The sequence below is a fragment of the Branchiostoma floridae genome, chromosome 8 (genome assembly GCF_000003815.2).
Source record: "Branchiostoma floridae strain S238N-H82 chromosome 8, Bfl_VNyyK, whole genome shotgun sequence".
Lineage (NCBI taxonomy): Eukaryota > Metazoa > Chordata > Leptocardii > Amphioxiformes > Branchiostomatidae > Branchiostoma > Branchiostoma floridae.
This window is the reverse complement of record NC_049986.1, coordinates 9,772,791-9,792,479: the sequence shown is the minus strand read 5'-3', so window position 1 is coordinate 9,792,479 and position 19,689 is coordinate 9,772,791. Positions and strand designations below refer to the sequence as shown.

Below are 19,689 nucleotides of genomic sequence, written 5' to 3'. Positions count from 1 at the left end.
AGATAACCTGTTGCAAATGCAGCTAGTAGACATTAATTCCTTTTGCACCATGCTAGGAATGCTAGGAATGATCAAAGGAATTTTGTTGAGAGAGAACATTTGATGAGATAAAGAAAGATTTCCACTGCGAAACACTGACAAAATAAGAAAACAAGTTGAAAAGTATTTAAGGATTGAAATAAGAAGAAAATGATTTTATGGAGGAACAACATAAGGTAACTGTTAGGGAAGTTTCTCATTGACAATTTTGTTAGGAGCCTTAGAATTGGTGCAAAAGAAGGAATTGAAATGAGAAGGGTTACATGTAACGTTACATCACGCAAGACCAAGAGCCTTGAACTAATATAAGTTGAAGGGAGGTCATGTGTTTGAGGAGACCACACCTCAAGCATGTAACCCTAGTTCACCTTTATTCACTAGGTAACCTATCTCCGTTGTCTGAATAAGGCAGGGTATTTAAGAATGTCAAGTCGAAGGACGGTGGTTTCAAGTTGAAATATCATCAAAATATTGCAGTTTGAAACCACCATCCGTCGAATTGATATCCAGAAATATCCTGTTTTTGAACAAACCAAATATAGGTCACCGCCGCATAAAGATGACCCAGCGTTATATGTAAAAGACTCCACCACACTTATTGAAAACAGTGGGAGTCCTTCCTACTGTGAGTGGATCAAATTAACCTGTCCGGATACATCTACAGCTTGTACGTACTCTTCTGTAACATTACAAACCTGTTGTATAACTGTGTTCGCAGATGAAACAAACTAACAAAATGTGATTTTTCCCCGTCTGTTTTTCCTTCAGACATTTGATGACTGTGTAGAGCAAGGAGAGCCAGACTGTGCGCCTGAGAAACTCTGGATGCAGGTTCCCTTCTTCTGCGGACATGCTGTTGAATGCTGGTAAATACATTCATTCATTCTGGATAAAGTTAAACTGTAATTTCCAGAACAAAAAATGGACTTACCCAAATTTTTGACTGACCAGCCCCAGTTTTTGTCAAAGAATGGACAGTGCACTGCTTCTGTGACATCATGTTATGTACATGTAGATAGCACAAATGACTCTGTGAGCAGTGGATCATAAGTTGCAGAAAGCCTGTTTCTGTTTATACATTATACATTCATTCATTCTGGTACTTAGGAGTAAAATAATTCTTTATTTGGAGATTAAAGAACCTGTGATTTCCAAAGCAAAAAAATTGAACTTACTCGAATGTTCGTTTGATCAACTCCAGTCTTTTTTAAGGAATGGACAATCCACTGCTTCTGTGATGTCACATTTTTTAGATAGCACACGTGACTTTGTGAGTCAGTGGATCATAAGCTGAAAAAACTCTATGGCACCCTCCATTTCTGTTTAGAGATAATATTCTTATTGTTGTAAATCTCTGATGTAGATAGCTTCTTTGATTCCTCTAGTACCTGTGCCAAAAAGTCTGGTTCTGTGTCAATGATTTTCACTCTGTCCCGTTGTATGACAGATAGTCCAGGTGACATGATACGTATGTGTTGAGAAACTTCTGAAGATGTTGAACTTAGTTGAACATTCATGTTATCATTTAAACCCAGTTGTGTTGCTCACCTGACATGCACACTATCAAAAGGGTTTTGGTCCTCAAGTTAGGACATTAAGCCGTGGTCCACTATTCAGTGTGCTTGTCAAAAAGAATTTGGGGAATTTCCTGGTACAATGACCCTGTAAAGAACAGTACTTTCTGTCTTCTCTGTCAGGACCAATACAGCTCTTCTTCAATTTCTTAACATTGCAAGACTTAGTTCATCAACTCTCATAATCCCACGGGATGCCATAGTACCGCCACATGTGAAAAAATACCTGAATTTATATTGTACAGAGATGCGCCAATGTAGTATCCGTAGTCCTGAGGTATGTAAGTTTCAGATATTACTTAGATGTTAAAGACAATCTTTAGAAGGCCTCTATAACAATGTTGGTGGAATAATGGCACCAGGTGGACTTATGACTGTCACAGTTTATGTTACATGTTATACACCTTATCGTCCTTTCTTCTCCATATGAGCTTCGAGCAAAATATGAATGCTGGTAAATGCATTATCTCTTCAATCATCCATCTATCCATTTGTTCCTCTTAAACTAAGTCAGTTTCTAAGACAGTAACTTGTACTATCATCCCTCAAAATGCCATTGGGTACCCTGCAGCCATCACATTAAGAAAAAGTATTATCAGGGCTTTCTGAAGAATGTCTTGAACACCTGGATATCTGAAGTGTGCATACCTCGAGGGATTAATGATGCTTCATTTGCTCATGTAGATCTCTTCCAATTTACTGTCTTTTTGATGTGGCAGTCTTTGTGGCCTATGGTTTTATATCATGCACCTTTGATTAAGTCCACTGTTGTCCATTGAAACTTTTGTACAAGTACATAAAAGATAAGAGCATACTTGTACATGATCTTATCCTTTACTTTCCATCTACCTTTAATGTATTGCGTGGAGAAAGTCGGTATATCGAAATGGGAGCTGGCATGTGGTCCCTAATGCAATATTACAGCAGATTGAAGAAATTATTGATGTAATCATAGACAAGACCCAGAAGCTGATGGATTGTAATGAATAGATAACTATCTGTGCTGGAATAAAGCTTACCAACTGTTGCTGGAAGTAAGTGTAATGGAGGTTCGATTTTATGGAGAATTCTTTATATATGGCCACGCTCTGCGATATACCAGTTATTACTGGAGCCATATTTTTTGGTAGCCTGTCAGCAACTGACAGTAAAACATAGTTGGGAGAAGGGGAGAGTTGAAATGATACAGTATTCTTTTTCAAAATCATTCATATTAGCATGAATTTTACATATTTCTATATGTGATCAGAAATGGAAGTCAGTACTAAAATTTTTCATAAGGTATTGTTTTTCTCTTAATATTTTCTAGGGTATGATTTATCCGTGCTTTTCTAATTGAATGAAGACCTTTATTGTACAATTTTGCCCAACCGGGCTAAGTACAGGTCACAACAAGTCAGGATATATACATACATAAAAGTGTCACAAATCTAGTCTAACACAAAAGTTCGGCTTCTTCTCGCTTCTTGGTAATAGTGAAAATGTAGGACTGTATGGGTTTCACTATTGTCGGTTTGTCAAAACGCATGAGAAATATAAACTTGTCAGTGCTACTCATGTGTCTAAAATGAGGGAATCTACTTTCTATATAGCTAAATAGAGTATTTCTATCATTCGCATACATATCGCAATCAACAGTGAAGTGCACTTCATCTTCTACCATGTTTGAGGTACAAAATTGGCAGATTCTAATTGTCCTCTGCATTAGTGAAAATTTTTCCTTGAAATTTCCATATTTTCTGCAGACATACACATCAAACATGTTCTCACATAATGATCAAATGATGTTACACAAAAAAACGCTTGTTAACACACATCAAGCTTGCACACACACACACACGCACCTATAACACACATGTCTTACACATCAAACACATAAAGTGAAGCTCACACACTCCTTAAAAGTCATACCAAACACACACTTCTTAGCTTTAAACTTATGTCAAACAGACACACATTCTTTTTGTGTTGTGTTAATTGAAAGTAATTTAAAAGGAATGATTGAATCCAGTGTTTTAGCCAGCAAGAATTTTTTTACATCTGAAATTTGAATGGAAATCCTGTCGAAGGCGCAGCAGTCTAAGGTCTCATTGATGTATTACTTCGAGTGGGTACCCTAAAAGAGATCCGAGATAAAAAATAAACGGCTGCACGGACGCATGTTTTTAGCAGTGAGAAATTCCCTTTTAGCCAGCGGAACTGATCTCAAAAGTTAAATTGGTGAAAGCTTGTTTGTAACTGAAGAAATTAGCAGGTAAAGTTTTGTAGCCGCGTGCTAGGTCGGAGGTACACAGTCGTGGGTTCTGATTGGTGCGGTTGTACACCAGCAACGAAAAAGTGCCTTTTGTGGGGATTGACTAATCGTAGTTTGTAATTGCTATAAAAAATTCTTATGTATAGTTTACGTTGTCAATTTTTTCCCACCATATAGGGCAAATGTGCTCGACATAGAATGAAAAATCTGCTGAAATTTCACGTAGCTTCATTATGAACGCGCCCATTTAAACCAAGAATTATAACATAGAAGTCTATGGGAAGAAGAAACTCATCAATGAGACCCTAAAGGGGTCCAGGGGTATACTCTCCCAGGAAAATCTAAACCCTCTGAAATGCTATTTTCTTTAATTTGAGGGGAAAATTTTGCTTTTAGACTCAACTTAACATACCAATTTTTGTCTGTCACAGAGGATGGAATAGGCAAACTCTTTGATTTGAGGGGAACATTTTGCTTTTAGACTCAACTTAACATACCAATTTTTGTCTGTCACAGAGGATGGAATAGGCACACTTTTTGTCTGTCCCCAGTGTCAAAATTGCGTCAAAGGCCGAAAGAACGGATGCTGGCTAGAACCCTGATTGAACCTAACATTCATCATGTACATGACTGTCTATTCTAGGGAACCCGGAAACAGGTGGGCCTTAGAAGAGGCCAAGCGGAACCTGGTGGCCAACTACTTCCTGGTGGGAGTGACCGAAGAGCTGGAGGATTTTGTCATGTTGCTGGAGGCAGCTCTGCCCAAATTCTTCAGGGGAGCGACAAGTCTCTTCCAACAAGGTGGGTGATCTTGTATATCTGTAATGTTCTGATGCAACTGTGGTAAGATTTGGAAAATGATGGGGAGGGGGGCATTGAATTTGTTAACTGTGTTTGATGTTGTCTGGAATGTGAAGGATTTTGTTACTGTAGACAAGTAGCCACTACCAACAGTATTCTAGATTGTGTTTTTTCTAAATGTTGGTGCTCAATGCAAGGTTAGTGTTGGCCACTTCTAGGTACTGAACTAATTCGAAGAGGTAAGGAGATAACAGTGTACATTGGTTTTGAAGGCTTGTGGGTTGTATTTCTGTGGGAGGCACTCCTCAGGAAGAAAGATCTGTATTTTGGTGTCTTTGCAAAATAACTGTTGCTGTACAGGGACTTAGAGACATTGATTGGGACATTGTAGTGATGTGAATGAGAAGAGAGTTTAGTGTTGTGCCAAAATCCTCTAATTGATGAGACAAGTGATGCTAGTTGATTGGAAGATCCTAGGGAAAATAAAAATTGTCATAATTGTCAGAATGTCCCTATGCAAGGGTGGTCACTAGTACAGGTTGGAGTAAACTTGGTTTTCTTAATACTGTAAGCAGCTGAGGATTTAGCACCAAGGACAGGGACAACAGCAGTGCAGCACTTTCCATCACTGCAGTTTGATAACTGCCATAAATCAAATTTTCAGATAAGAAATTAATCAATGTTATGTACGTAAAAATTATGTAATACATTTCACGCAATCTACAATGTATGTCAAAATCTCTCAGACAATATCCAGAGATTTATGAATACATTTCATTGTTTCATAAGCAAAAGAATTTACATGCCAATGTTTCATCAGTCCTTCATACCTTTCTCAGGACAGGTATGACACTGCTGTCTACTTCCTACCGCTAGGTGGCGTTACAGTGAGAATAATGCAGTCCCAAATGTTACAGAAGTTTGTATCCCCCCCCCCCTCATCACAGTTTGAATTGCATAATCTATACTGCCTCCTTGATCCAGCAAGTGTATCTGCCTCTCTGTCTATTATCTTGTATTACCTTGCCCCCCACCCCCAACACAGTGAGTATTGCCCTGAGGAAGGTAATAGAAGGACTTACAAACAATTGGCTGATGAATTGACTTTTGATTGAGAAACACAGAACTTACAGTGTTATACATGTAATGTACTAACCCTTTGAAACCTTTCACGGACATACATGTGTATAATGATTGATACACTCACACAGACACCATTTATGTCTGTTTGGACCGATCTATTAGAATTACCTTGAGAAAACTTTTTTTTAAGTCCTTAATGTGCATTGCCAGCAAATAGGTCGCTAGCTAGACATTTATCCTCACAAGTAAAACTGCAAATAGCCTCACTAACTATTAAGCACAGCAAGAAGAAGGCAAAGTTTACCACAATTCTCATCAATCCTGTGACCAGGAGGCCAAATCTTATCCCTAATCTACAAGGTTTGCCTGCTTTTACTCTCGCTTCATCACTTACAATGGAGTAAATTAGTTTTGGGGAGAGTCGGCTGGGAGACGGTATGCAGAGGGTTATTGTTCCGGAACGTTATTGCGTTTCTGTGGGCACGTTATCGGCTCGCGTCCTTCATCTCTGGCGAGAGAGCCGACCGGCGCACTGATCATGAAAGATGATCGGTGTGGCCAAGCAGAAACATCCAGTCTGCTGCACATAAATCAGCCAGTCTTAACGCAATTAAAGCAGATGAGATGGCATCGGGTGGGGAAGTCAGCCCGGACGCGATTCACTGGGGTGGAGCTGTAGATAATCAACTCTGCTTCCTCGCCACTTGATGGTCATTAGATACCATAAATTATACCCGAATCAGGGATTAAAAGCATGCAGGTATTTCTGATGTATAGGTCTAACTGTCATATGGTGTACTTCCAACAGATGCTACAATATCACCACAATATGATAAAGAATACATCAATTGAAAGTGATTTAAGGAGATGTACTAATGCAGCATCCTTAATCCTCAGGAATAAACACTTCAGATATTTTGTTGTTGAAGATAATCTTGGGAAAGCATCTATAACAATGTTTATTGATGTGGCAGTATTATGACGCCTGGTGGAATTATTAGAGTAGGTGTTGTAAGCTGGAACGATCAAAGCATTCTTTACCAACTTCTCTCACAGTCACAAACTTGGACGGGGAGCAAAACTTTAGATTGGGACTGTCACCAAGACCCATCCCTCCCTCTTTCCAAGACAGAAATTTTCTTGTCGAAACAAGACAAATTTCAACCCAATCCATACCAAAAACCTAAACTTCAAGAAATTAAATTATGGAAAATGTATTTTTGTAAGCTTAGAATGACAGACTTGATAATAAAAATGAAGAATGTGAGCTAATAGACAATGAGTGGGACAGGAAAACAATTAAAGCTGGAGACATCCCAACGTCTTCCTTATTTCGAGCGTTTTATTCTTTGTGGAGATTCTCGTGGTTTGAAAAATGCTATGAATAGGCCGTTACGAAGGTGACTTGCTGACCGGTGTTTCTCCAAATGGTCATCACTGTCGGAGAGCGGGATTACGATGACTCGGCAAAAAAAAAATCAGTTAAAGCTCCTGAAGGGGAAAATTGGGTTATTAAAGAACTGCCAATGCCGCAGTATAACTTCTATGATGGAGCGCACAGATTGATTTCTTGTGTCAACGTACAGAAATATGGAATGTTATGGGATACGGGCCGTATCGTCGGACATTCCAAGCCGACAGGTTTGATAAAAGTCCGGATTTAATCTTGGACTACAGGCAGTTAATGTTGTAATTTGGTGGACAGAAACGCGCCAAAAAGTGCTTCGACTTATAAGGTAACTTTGCCAGAAAAGAAGTCTCTACCAAACACTTTTTCGTCCCCAACCAAAGTCAGGTTTCACTGGGGTGGAGTATGGGAAGCCATTCTCTTTGAGTTTGAAGCACACAATCAATGTCTGAGCCATGGGATCAAGCCATCTATGCCTCATTCCCATGTCTGCTTACCAGAACACTTGGCCAATGAAGTAAAAGGATAGTACCAGTGCTTCTAATACTGTTTCCAAGACACACAGGACTTTAAAATAACAGTGCCTTATGGGCTCTAAGGTGCGATGAAACCTTTACAGTACCCCAAAAGTTTGAAAGGTGTGATTGAGTATTCCAACAATATAACAAATATTTCCAGTGAAGAGAGGGGAACATTGATCGATTTCTGGTACAACGCAATACTAGTAGTAAGTCGAGAGTGCCTTTTTTTCAGCATTTAATATGTCAGCCATTCCATGATGGAAAGACTATTGTACATGTGCATGTTTTCTGCAATGTTGTCCTCACAACCACAATCAAAATCCATGTTTCTCCTCCAACACACATTGTACAACGTAGTTTCATCTTGAATGCATGTTGTATAGCCATAAGAACGCCCCCCTCCCCCACGGACCAGTGCTCCACCTCACTCCAACAGCAATTTCTTTCATTGCCTAGTTTGCACTTTTAGGACCTATAAAGTGGGCCAGATGATGCATGGCCCAATCTCGGCCACTCTGTAATAAAACCCTACTGACCATTCGGCTTGCTGAGATATGTATTCGGCCGCCGTATATGGCCCAAAAATCGGCTCGCCAACAGTTGGCCGTGGAGTCCCATTTGATGCCTAATTTTTCACCAGGTGTATTTAGCATCCATCCATCGGGAGTCGGGACGATTTGACCAGGTAATCAGTTTGTGGGGGCACGTTTCTCAGGTGCGGGGCCACGACTAATCACGGCGGTGTCGAACGCTCGCAATTCCGGGGCCGACCCGGGGTGGAATTACGAACAATAGATCTGAGGTGGGGGGTTGACAAATGACAGCAATTAGCAGTATTTCTTGCCCCACTGTTCATAGAGTTCAGTCACCCGTAGAGAAATGAATGCAGCTGGGGATATACAAGTCCACTGGGTGCTACTTAATACTGGTTACACCTACTATTATAATAGATACTTAAAAGTGATATTAATAAAGCATTTTCCTAGTCCAATGTTGTGTACTGGTTTCATTTGTAACTTTCAGGGTAGACTTGCATGAAAAATTTACCTTGTATTATGATATACATGTACTTGAAGCAAGAACTGTTATGTCATGGTTGTCTCTCTTCATTTTTATGTGGTGTTGAACCTTTTCTTTCAATGTTCTTGACATCCTTGATTTTTGTACTTACCTGTTGTCTTTGTGCTTAATACATATTTTGTTCCTGATGAATAGACCAATCCTATATATGGCCCAGCCCGGGATATTCAAGTCATTCAAAATTGCAAAGAAAATGGATAGTAATGCCAAAAATTTGCAGCCACCCTCTCATTGGTCGAACTGTTAATTCTTTTTTAGGGAACCAAAAATGTAGTAATGCAAAAACTTGCAGCCATTCTGTGATTGGATGAACTGTTAATTTGTTTAAGTAGAGCAAAAATATGTGGCCATTGGTTGAGCTGTAACTTATTTAGGGAGAGCAAAACCTGCCGCCACTCTCTCATTGGTTGAACTGTTAATTTGTTTAGGGAGAGCTAGCAGGGGATTGGTCTATATTGTTTAAATGTACTGATGAGAGGTTAATGCATGCTATCCACCTGGTGCTAGTAACACTCATGTCATACCGCCCAGGTAACTGCCAGGAGAAGCCTGGAGGTCCACCCTGCCCCGCCGGTACCGGTACAGCTCTTTTCTTCAATTCTTCTGGCCCTAACTCTACTTTCCAGCTGTTCGTTGAAGGGACAGACCAATACGTAACCAGGACAGGGTTGTGGCTAACATTTGAGTTACCCCAAATCATACTCGATTTGTCCCTCGGTTATTTTCAATTTCACTCTTAATAGTATGTTGTTTGAATTTTCTTCTCAGAACTTGTCACAACCCTTCCACTTACAGTAATGGTATGTCCCTACCTATCTTTTATTACAGATTACACTGGTTGGTAGAAAGAGTGGGAGTTCTACAACGACTTACCCTTTCTTGCTTTGTGTTGTGCTTAGTTTGCTGTTGGTAGCAACTATGTACTCGTCTACTTTCTTGCCTTTGTCTTTTACTAACATCATATGGCAGGTGTGTGTGCTCTTGTATTCGATTCCCAAGGGACACGGATTACCTTTGACCTTATGTGTCCCTCTGTATGTTTGCGTCAATCTTTATCTGCTCCATTTGTTTGCTTGTTTGTGTGCATTGTATCAACAACACTTCGAACCAGAACAAACTTTCGTATGAGACGGTGTGTCGTTGTTGTTTTCTCTGTTCAGGCGGGAAGTCCCATCTCAGAAAAACATCCAACAAACAGGAGCCGTCCAAAGAGACCATCAGAAAAATCCAGAGGTCCCAAATCTGGCAGATGGAGAACGACTTTTACCAGTTCGCGCTCAATCAGTTTCACCACGTCGTGCGGAGATCGTTACGACGGGTCAACGGCGAGTTGACGCCGCTAGGAGCACAGTTTTTCTATGAGAAGATCCGGCCACGGTAGTACAGGCTATGCCACGATAGGATAAGAAAAGGAGACATTATTTTGTAGCCATCTTGTAGCAAATAAGACTCGTCTTGTATTGTTCAACATCAAGTGCCCATCCTAGAAATCTGAAGAAAAAAAGTTGTTTTTTTATTCTGCTTTATTTGAAGAGATAGAGGAAAATTTCAAGCTGACAATTGCTTAAGCAAAGGATAGATTTATATTAAACAGTCAGGCATTTCAGGTAGCATTCACTTCCCTTTATTAGTAACTGAGGCTTATAGTGGATGCTACCTGTAACGTCGGACTGTTCAGTATTAGTCTATCTTGCTTTGTTGGTTGAGTAATTGTTTCTTTGTGTACATTATTTACCTGAATGTCTAACCTTCATCGATGTACAAAGGAAAACTTCAATCATGAAATGTTGTCCAAGACTTCAGTAACTCTAGAGTTAGACATTTGTTTGTAAATGTTCTGTGCTGACAACCACAACTCTGCAATTTAAATAGGTTTTAAAACATTCAAGTAAATTCTAGTACAACAGACTGCAACATTGTTTTTTTTACATCTTTCATATTTGTGGGAGGGGGGTAAGATATAAGACATTTACATGTATACCAGACAGTAAGTGAATATGTTGCATACATGTAAATTTAGTATAGAGATATTAGTCACATTTTTTTTAGTTTAGAAAAGTAACATATAAAAAAGTGTCAAGGTATACATATTTTTGTGTGAAATGTTGCAATTTTTATGTGAAACCTTTGACAGGGAGTTTCTAAGGCATTTCAAAACTATGTGTACATATTTATATTATTTGGCAAATGTCTTTTTTAAGACATTTTCTGAACTATGTTCTTGTACTCTAAAAGATACAGAAGTATTCAAGATGATGTATTGACTTGGATTTTGTTTTTGGCAAGCTTAAGATAGGATTTTTAGCAACTTTGTTTATAGATCATAGGTTTACCAAGATATAATGTCACATACATGTAGCTAATATGTAACTTTTGTAATGTTTTTGTTACATCTTTGTAACAAAGGATTGTGAGTACCAAAAAATACTGCAGGTCTTTGACACCATGCTTGCACTAACCTCCATTAGAAATTTGTGCTAAAAAAATGTTTTTGAAATTTCATTTTTAGCCTTCTAGAGGCTTAGTTCTTGTATAGTTATAGGGCTTCGCATGACAAGTTTGGAAAATAGTCAAATATTACCCTAATTTAAAAAAAATCTTTGTTAAAGATGAACAGTCACAAGCTTAGCTTACTGCATAATCTTTAAATGAAAAACATGTGCATCATAGATACAAAGTCAAGATTTCCATATGGCCCACTGATGTATTAAATTTCTGTTGTCAGTGAAATATTAGTACTGATAGATATTTTATATGACTAGTCAGACAGCCAGATGTTTGGATTCAATTTGATAAGCGCCAGTTTTGCATCATGTAAAATTGAAATCATGTCAGTGCTGTTGATGTGACAATATCGGATAAGTGAAATTTGTAGCAGTTTGTATGTGGAAAGAAGGACCCCTATCATTTTGTGTACAAACTGCAGCTTGCTTTGTCCAGAAGAGTCAACCTTGAACTGTTGAAGTGTACCTCAGTGAGTGCCATGTTTGTACAATTATTTGAGGAGTCCAAAGATGATTCCATTTTCATCCTGGGAGAATATCTGTATATGTGTAGCCCAATTACCAAATATCATAAACATGTAACCGACAACAATACATATCTAGAAAATCTTGCTATCTTACTAATAAATGTGGATTCTGGCTCATTTAATTCAGTCTGTACTCACAAAGTCATGCAAACAACAAAGACTTCAAGATTAGGCAAAAGTACCCAAAACTTTTGTCCAATTTACCGTAATCTTCTCAGAAGGCAACAGTATCTGAAGACTCATTGGTCAATCAAAGTCATGTGACGAAACATGGTAGACTTTTGACAGTCATAACCTAATCAGGTCTATTAGTAGAATTTTGAGTTTTTAAAAATCTGTTTTAGTTTAGTTTTTGTCATTCACATGCCCTGCAAGCTATCAATTGTTGGAAGTGACATTGTACACAATTACTTTATCTGACAGAATTTAAAAGCTATATAAGAGCTGCAAAGAACCCTGCTTGAAATGTTTCAAGAAATAATGCATTTCTCAGATGGATACTTTTAATATGACTCATTTTTAAGAACTCTTCTTATTCTGCAGTGACATATCTCACCAGGATAAATTTTTTGCGCCAGTTGTCCACCGCACCACGCTTCCAAGTGCTTCCGTCCGATGGGTTCACGCTGATTAGGCCGCATACATTAAAGTTCTTCCGAGCAAACTAATCATAAGACCAAGATTTCTTTTGTCTGCCACCTCCTCTGTATTAATGCTCAATCGTAAACGGGTAAGCCTCTTTTTCAAAAAGTCAGACTGCCCCCCTCCCCAACTAGATAAATAGTTACAGTTTACCTGACTGTACATCAAGAAATTAAGAATTTTGATCACTGTTTCTGTTCTCTTTTATCAGAATTCACCCATTTTCATGCAGAGCTATTAAGTTTGAATATCGCATGTACTTTTGTATCATACTGATATTTTTATTCATACAGGACCAGTTGTTTCAAAAGATTCATAGATTGATAAGAATGTAGCTTTAAGTGTATTTGAGAAAGTTCCCAGCTAGTGTACAACATTAACAGTCTAGTTCACCTTTATCCGTGGGGTAACCTATATCCATTGCTTTCTATCTGTTGGGTAACCTATATCCATTGCTTTTGAAAACCTGTGTATTTGGGGATATTTATGAGTCAACAGACAGTTTCAAACTGAAATATTTTTAGATTATATTGCAGTTTGAAACCACTCTTAGAAACCACAGATGAAGGTAAACTAGCATTAGTTATACTATTTAGCAATGATTTAGGGCATACCAGATAAATTTGAAATGAAAAAATAATGCAAAGAGTCCCAAGTTTAGGCCTTGATGCACACATTTTTGGAGTGAATATATAGCCAGATTCAAGATTGCCTCCCAGCCCTCTGTCTTTACCTTGTCCTTTTGCTTGGCTTAAAGTTGAAAAACCTTTGTGAACCACAAAAATTTAGTTGCGTGGCCTACATGTAATAAAGGTGCTTTTGCAGAAGTAGCTGTATTCTGAAACAGGTGACAATATAAGTCTAGAATAAGTCTTAACCCGCAACACTGTATTTTTTTCTACTGGGTAGTTCGGCCAAATGAATCAATTGTCTACCAGGATTATGTAACAAAAGGTTATTAATATCTATTGTAATTATATGTGTCCAGGGACTTATAATTATGCAGAATTCTGATAATATCAGCATGATATAATATTCTGCAGGACTTTTCAGAATTCTGGGAACTACTGACAGAATTTGGGCAAACTGTATATTATATTAGAATTTAAGATGTTCCCCTCTATAATTGGTATTCTTCAGCATCAGCATCAGATTATGTGTTTATGAATTGTCTTCCCTAAAAGTCAGACTGTCATTCTGGATTTATAGTGTTGCTTGTTACTTATAGGTGTCCAAAGTTATCATAACACATGTATACCCGGTATCTTCCATAATTCCTATTCAAGATGTTTTAAGTGTTACCCAGTACATTGTTTAATGTCCAAAAGGTGTATGGAAATTGATAAAGGTGTATTTTGTTTCCATGGGTATTGACAATGTCTTTCCCTGTTGTAAATAAAGAAAATGTTTTTATAAACAGGTTGATGTCATTTTGATATGATAAATGTTGATAAAAAATTGCTTGCAACGTTATACATTTTTTGTATGTGTGGCATTTTTTATAGGTTAATTGTTTTTGTTTCATACATTACTGTAGCCTGTATTGGCCTTATGTTCATCACATAGTTCTTTGCATCACAATTATTTGGGTTCAAATCCCAATATTCAAATATAACCATTCTATCTGAAAAGAGGAAAAACCATAATAGGCAAAATCAGAAGAAAGTGCCCAGAAACAAGATACTATTACATCTATGCCCCCTATTGACAAGGAGTGGAACTGCACCTTCAGACATACTTGATAAAGAACAGAAGCCACATGTCTGCAGTATGTTGTATTTAGAACAGAACAGCATTCCCAGCAAGCTTGCCTAACAAGCAAAGTAAAAGTACTAATAAGAGTGAAATCATTCAATAAACCATTATCTATTAGTAAAACTAAAAGTATTTTCTACTTTATCCCAATATGTCAACATTGCATATTGAGAATTTCACTTCAAAGTCATGTCTATGTCTACCTGCTTGTAGATCTATGTTTCCAAAGTTGAAAAGAAAAACCACCACACCTTAATCACCAAATCACTATGAGATCATTTAACGATTTCCCAGTAGTCTAGTACATGTAATTTACATGAATGCGCTATGTAAATATAACATTAACTATTAAAACTCAACTATATACAATTTATAGTATTTTCGGACTTGTGACTTCATTTTACTTTTCATAACATTTAAAATTGAAAGTAATTAATGGCAAAACCTGATTCAATTCTATGCTTGACAATAAGGCCATGTTGATTTGATTATATGGATGACATCCACGATGCATCAATTTTTGGCCGTTTCCAAATAATTGTACAAAGCAGCTTCACGATAAGCAAATATATGCCATGGATTTCAGAAATAAATATCGGAAAACGAATACTAAATGCCATGTACTTTACAAAGTAAAAGATGATGAATGAAAGAACAAAAATGAAGAATCTATTGTTACCTGTGTTGTTTATTTTAATAAAGAATGAAGAAAAATGAAGAATCTAAGTTACCTGTGTTGTTTATTTTAGAACACCTTAGCCGTTACCCTTTTTTGTTTATTTAGAACATAGAATTATTCTTTGTTCCGTGAAATTGTTTGTCTTCATTTTCATGTCACTGAGGAAGGAAGATGGATGTCTTCCGAAACGTCTGAATAAAATTTTGATATTATCCAGAAGAAGAGTTTGAACCTACATCTATTTATCATATCCTGGATGTCTAACCTTCACAAACGAATCTATTGTTTAGTATGCTATATTCTATGTGTTCAGTGATCTGTTCAACCTTCCTGACCACTTTGATTTCATAATGAAGGCAACTTTTTTTGTCAAAATTTTTTTTATTCGCACCTTGCATCAGTTTTTGGGATTCCCATTGGATGTCATCCATAATTATAGTCAAATCAACATGGCCTTAGCACATGCTAAAAGGATGGCTACTACATAAGTCACTCCTATGGAATCTAACAATATCTTATAGTTAATAGTAATTAATTAGTAGTAGTAGTAGTACATTTTGCATTAATGCATGGTAGCCTGATTTACTGTTATTAGCAATCTAATATTATCCTGTCATTTTGCATCTATTCACCATTTATGAAGCTTTAAGGTCTTGGCATCTATCGAAATAGCATACTAGTAGTGCGCAGTATCCGGTGTCATTCATGTGTCCAAATGCCTGGTAGGATTTTCACAATCACAGACCTTGAGTACCATGATCCTATGGTGCTGTCAAGAGATGCAATAAAAGCATTTTACTCATTGCTTTCGACACATATGGAGCAATTAAAAAGAATTATTTTGTAGACTTTAGGTCATGCCAGATCATATTTTCTAAAACTTGGCTGTCAAACATTTCTTGAAACATTTTAACAAGAGGTCATATTATCTATTCTATATTGCCTATTGCGAGATGCAAGATCCCAGTTTGCTCACACATTTACTGCTTTGGACTATTAACCAGCAACTGGAAATAACAATTATTGTGTAGACCATACCAAACCACATTCATTTTCTTGGCTGTCAGACATGTCTTGCAACAATATGAAATAAAATATAGGATTGAGTGTGTTACATATTTGATAGACATTAAAGCATACTGAATACTACTACTAAGTGTACATGTACCTGCATGTCTAGTGGACTAAATGAACTAGACTAAATATGAAATTTTTTTTTCAAATGTTGTCTAACGTTACTAACCTTCCTCGCTAGCGGCTGGATTTGCATGGCAGATGAACTTGAATTCTTTCCTGCAAAAAAGGTAATGTTTTAGTAAAGATAAAGCTAGTTCACCTTTATCCGAGCATGAGTAACCTATCTCTGTTGTTTTAAACATGGCATTTAGTGTCGAGGGACAGCGGTTTCAGATTACAATTTTGTTTTTAAAATACTGCTGTTTTAAACCACCATCTTTCCACTTGATATCTCTAAAACTACATAATGTTTAAAACAACGGATATAGGTTACCATGCGAATAAAGGTGAACTAGCGAAATATGCAGCTAAACAATGAAACACAATAAAAAAAGAAAAAGAATTTGCTGTAAAATTGAACTCAAACTTTTCGTTCTGCCAGTAGTCAATCAGCTGAGACTCTGCACTGATCCAGTACCTGTAACAAAATAATGAGAAAAAAAATGATGTTTGAATTGAAATATAAAGAAATGAAATAGGAATACCATAAATACACATAATCTACCAGCAGATGTACATTGTTCAGTGTTTACACCATCCCGTTTTTAGCAACAGTATTGGTATTTTTTTTTTTAGAACATAACATTTAACTGCTTTCCAAAGTGGGTTGTATACTTGTACTTTTGCATGATATTCCCTTTTAAAAGTCAAACAGAAATCCAATTGAGGATGCAGCGAGGCCGCCATTGTGGCGCATCTTCAGTGAGATACGGCCTAACAGTTCGCCTCCTACAAGGAAAAGTGTAGTAGAGTCCATTCCGAGTCACCGAGAGGGATTTTGAATAATATTTGTAATACGTTTGAACCATTTTGAGTAAAAGAATATTTCAGTCGCTACAGTTCTAAATTGCTCAAACAGTTAAAAACGAAAGTTTGAACATGTTTGAACCTAATTATATTTGTTGGAACAGTTGGTAAAGTAATGGTATAATCTCTTTATTTAGAACAATTTTCAAACATCTATGTGTTTTTGTTATTGTTCCAACATGTTCCAACGATTTGTTTCATTTTTGGGTCCTTTGTGGGGCACTTGTATTTTTAGATTTTCTTTAGTAGACACTGGTGAGTCTTTTGTGAGAAGGTGGCAGACTCTAACGTTACTACCAAATTTTGCTAAAATTGGAAGAAACCTCTTCGACTATTAAACGTCACATTTCCAAAGTGAGGTCCGGCTGGGCTGTTTTAGGAAGCAAAAACTAAAGACGTATACCTAGAAATAAACACAAAGCATGCCCGCGGCTCTCCTTTTATGCGTTTGTGTATTTTGGTGTCTTTCATATCATAGTTTTCGTTCCCAAAAGCTACTCGGTTTGGAAATGTGACCTAGGCATTAGCCGCATGCCTTGCATCTGTTTGAAGACTAGACTACAAGCGCCCAGTTGTGTGTATGATCAATAATTATTTGTCATCTATAAAGATAGATAGAAGTTGTTTATGGATGACATACACGCAACGCGAGGCATAATTGTCGATGATGGCCCTTGTAGCGTCGTCGTCAACTTCGAGCAGCTCACCACCCTGGGCCTCGCACGTGGCTATGGCCTGGCGGGAGTTTTTGGCCACTTTGGAGAAGTAGTAGCAACTTCCGTCAATCTCCTGGTACCCAGCAGGGCAGTCGACGTCTGCATAATGATATTAGTATTTTTTTTTTTTATCATGATCGTTTTCATTCATATCCTGGTCCATGTTAGTAGAGCGGTTACTTTATTTTTAGTAGGAAACATTTTGCTGTACATCTGTGTGTGCGTGTGTGTGTGTATGTGTGTGTGTGTGTGTGTGTGTGTGTGTGTGTGTGTGTGTGCGTCCGTGTTAATACAGCGGTTACTGTAGATTCGTTCATTTTAGTGGGAAATACTTTGCTGTATGTGTGTGTGTGTGCCCGCGCGCGCGCGTGTGTGTGTCCACTCCAGACGACTTTCAATTGATATCTTATAGTATCAATTACTTCATTAAAACATGTTTGGGTGCATTGTATTACTTTAGTGAAAAGTAGGGATCACATTATCAATATTTACATATTTTCTACAAGAATTCCTTAACTCAAAAGACATACATTGTGCTTTCGCCACTGATATGCTGAGGAGCACAAGGCACAGAAGGAGTTTCTTTTCCATCTGAAAAAAAATCAATGTAGTGTATTGATAAAGATTATGAAACATCCACGATTTTCCTCCTCCATCAATTGGTACTTTAATTCAGTTCAATTTCCCCACTCATTGATTACAGAAACGCTGCAACAAACACTGCTCTGAGGGAAGAAATATAAAGAATTTTTTTGCCCGGTAGCTTTCCTCTATATGTGGAAGCTTTAAGCTAAGGGCACAACCCGCCGTACGTGCAATTTGTCCGTACGTTTTTTTGGGAGGCCACGTGGCAACGTCCGTCATGTATATGTTAAAACGTTAAGGCTGTACAGGGCAGGCGCGTCGCCCTTACTGGCATGTACGGGGGGCGAATCCTCGGCTCGATGGCACATAAAGTTTTGCCTGCACGGAAAATTCTACGGCGTGTCTGCGTGCTCCAAAATCCGTCGGTACTTACAACTTACGGATCCCAAAAGATTGCCCACGTTTTGGCACGTAGACAGCACGTATTTGCACGTACGGCGGGTTGTGCCATAAGCTTAGCTTTAGGGATAACAAACACTTTTATCTCATCCGCTAAACATTCTTATGTAAGAAAATGGTACATTATGTAACTTAGAGTGACCGAAAATGAAACCCTTATAAGCGTGCACATAGAACGGATTTCGTCGTGTTTGTACATATATTTTTGTGACCATCGCATTTATTTTTACTTTCTGGACATACGAATACATCATAACAGCCCCTCTTTAGCGAATGTCATCAACAAACACCTCTGTGGCTTTAATTTAATATTTCTTAAACGACGGGCACCATTTAGAAAAAAAAACATGTACAGAATCCGTGGCCGTCTAGTTAAGAAATACAAATTGAGGACTTGACACTGCCTCTATCTCCCAACGTTTCGTTAAACTTTCAATGAATGCTCTAGTCATTGCTTGAACTCCATCACTGATTGAAGTTTTACAGACAAAATATTCTGTAATCAAAATACGATGTTCTGTACATTGTCAACATTTTCCACAGGCTGTGAGTGAGAAACTATTGACAGCATGCATACAAACATTGCACAACTTTTTTTTTCTGAAAATCCCTCAACTTTTTGCTACACTTTTTGATAGATATAAACTGACCATTATATTCACCGCACATTCTTTCTCATCACAACATAATAATATTGAATCATTTTTGCATACCTGTAAAGCAACGTTTTCATAACTTAAAAAGCAAAATATCGGTACGCAATCTGTCTACGTGTACCTACCGTGAAAATGTTGAGGCTCTCTGACTCAGGATCTTTTGGTTTGTGGTATGTTCTTTGGTCTGGCTCTATTTTATAGACAGAGTAGCAAGTAATATTGTTTGGGGTTTAGTTAGCCAATAGCGTTGTAGTATTTATGAATCACATGCTGAAATCTTTCGTTTCCATATGGCAACTGGCTGATTTATAATGACGCCATATCCGGTGTTGAATAGGCATATCCGTCCAAGTTGGCACAAGG

General features: G+C 37.7%; 2 protein-coding genes across 4 annotated transcripts in view; one reads left to right on the top strand and one right to left on the bottom strand.

Moving 5' to 3' along the window:
* Positions 1-13,850, top strand: part of LOC118421643 (heparan sulfate 2-O-sulfotransferase 1-like) — an 85,623-nt gene extending 71,773 nt beyond the window's left edge. The window contains exons 5-8 of one of the 3 annotated variants that reach the window (XM_035829054.1): positions 808-905; positions 4,511-4,668; positions 9,292-9,333; positions 9,921-13,850. In XM_035829054.1, coding sequence (XP_035684947.1) covers positions 808-905; positions 4,511-4,668; positions 9,292-9,333; positions 9,921-10,141 — 519 coding nt within the window. In that variant the 3' untranslated portion in view covers positions 10,142-13,850. Of the gene's footprint in view, positions 1-807; positions 906-4,510; positions 4,669-9,291; positions 9,340-9,920 lie in introns of all 3 variants that reach the window. The other 2 variants (XM_035829053.1, XM_035829055.1) reach the window with 2 other exon arrangements.
* Positions 13,851-15,069: 1,219 nt separating this feature from the next.
* Positions 15,070-19,501, bottom strand: LOC118421629 (perlucin-like protein). Its single transcript, XM_035828997.1, has 6 exons — positions 19,452-19,501; positions 18,157-18,217; positions 17,551-17,725; positions 16,471-16,521; positions 16,111-16,160; positions 15,070-15,636 (listed from the first exon to the last, which is right to left on the bottom strand). Exons 2-6 carry the CDS (start codon positions 18,215-18,217, stop codon positions 15,629-15,631), a joined length of 345 nt encoding a protein of 114 aa, XP_035684890.1. The 5' UTR covers positions 19,452-19,501; the 3' UTR covers positions 15,070-15,628.
* Between the last annotated feature and the right edge of the window lie 188 nt (positions 19,502-19,689).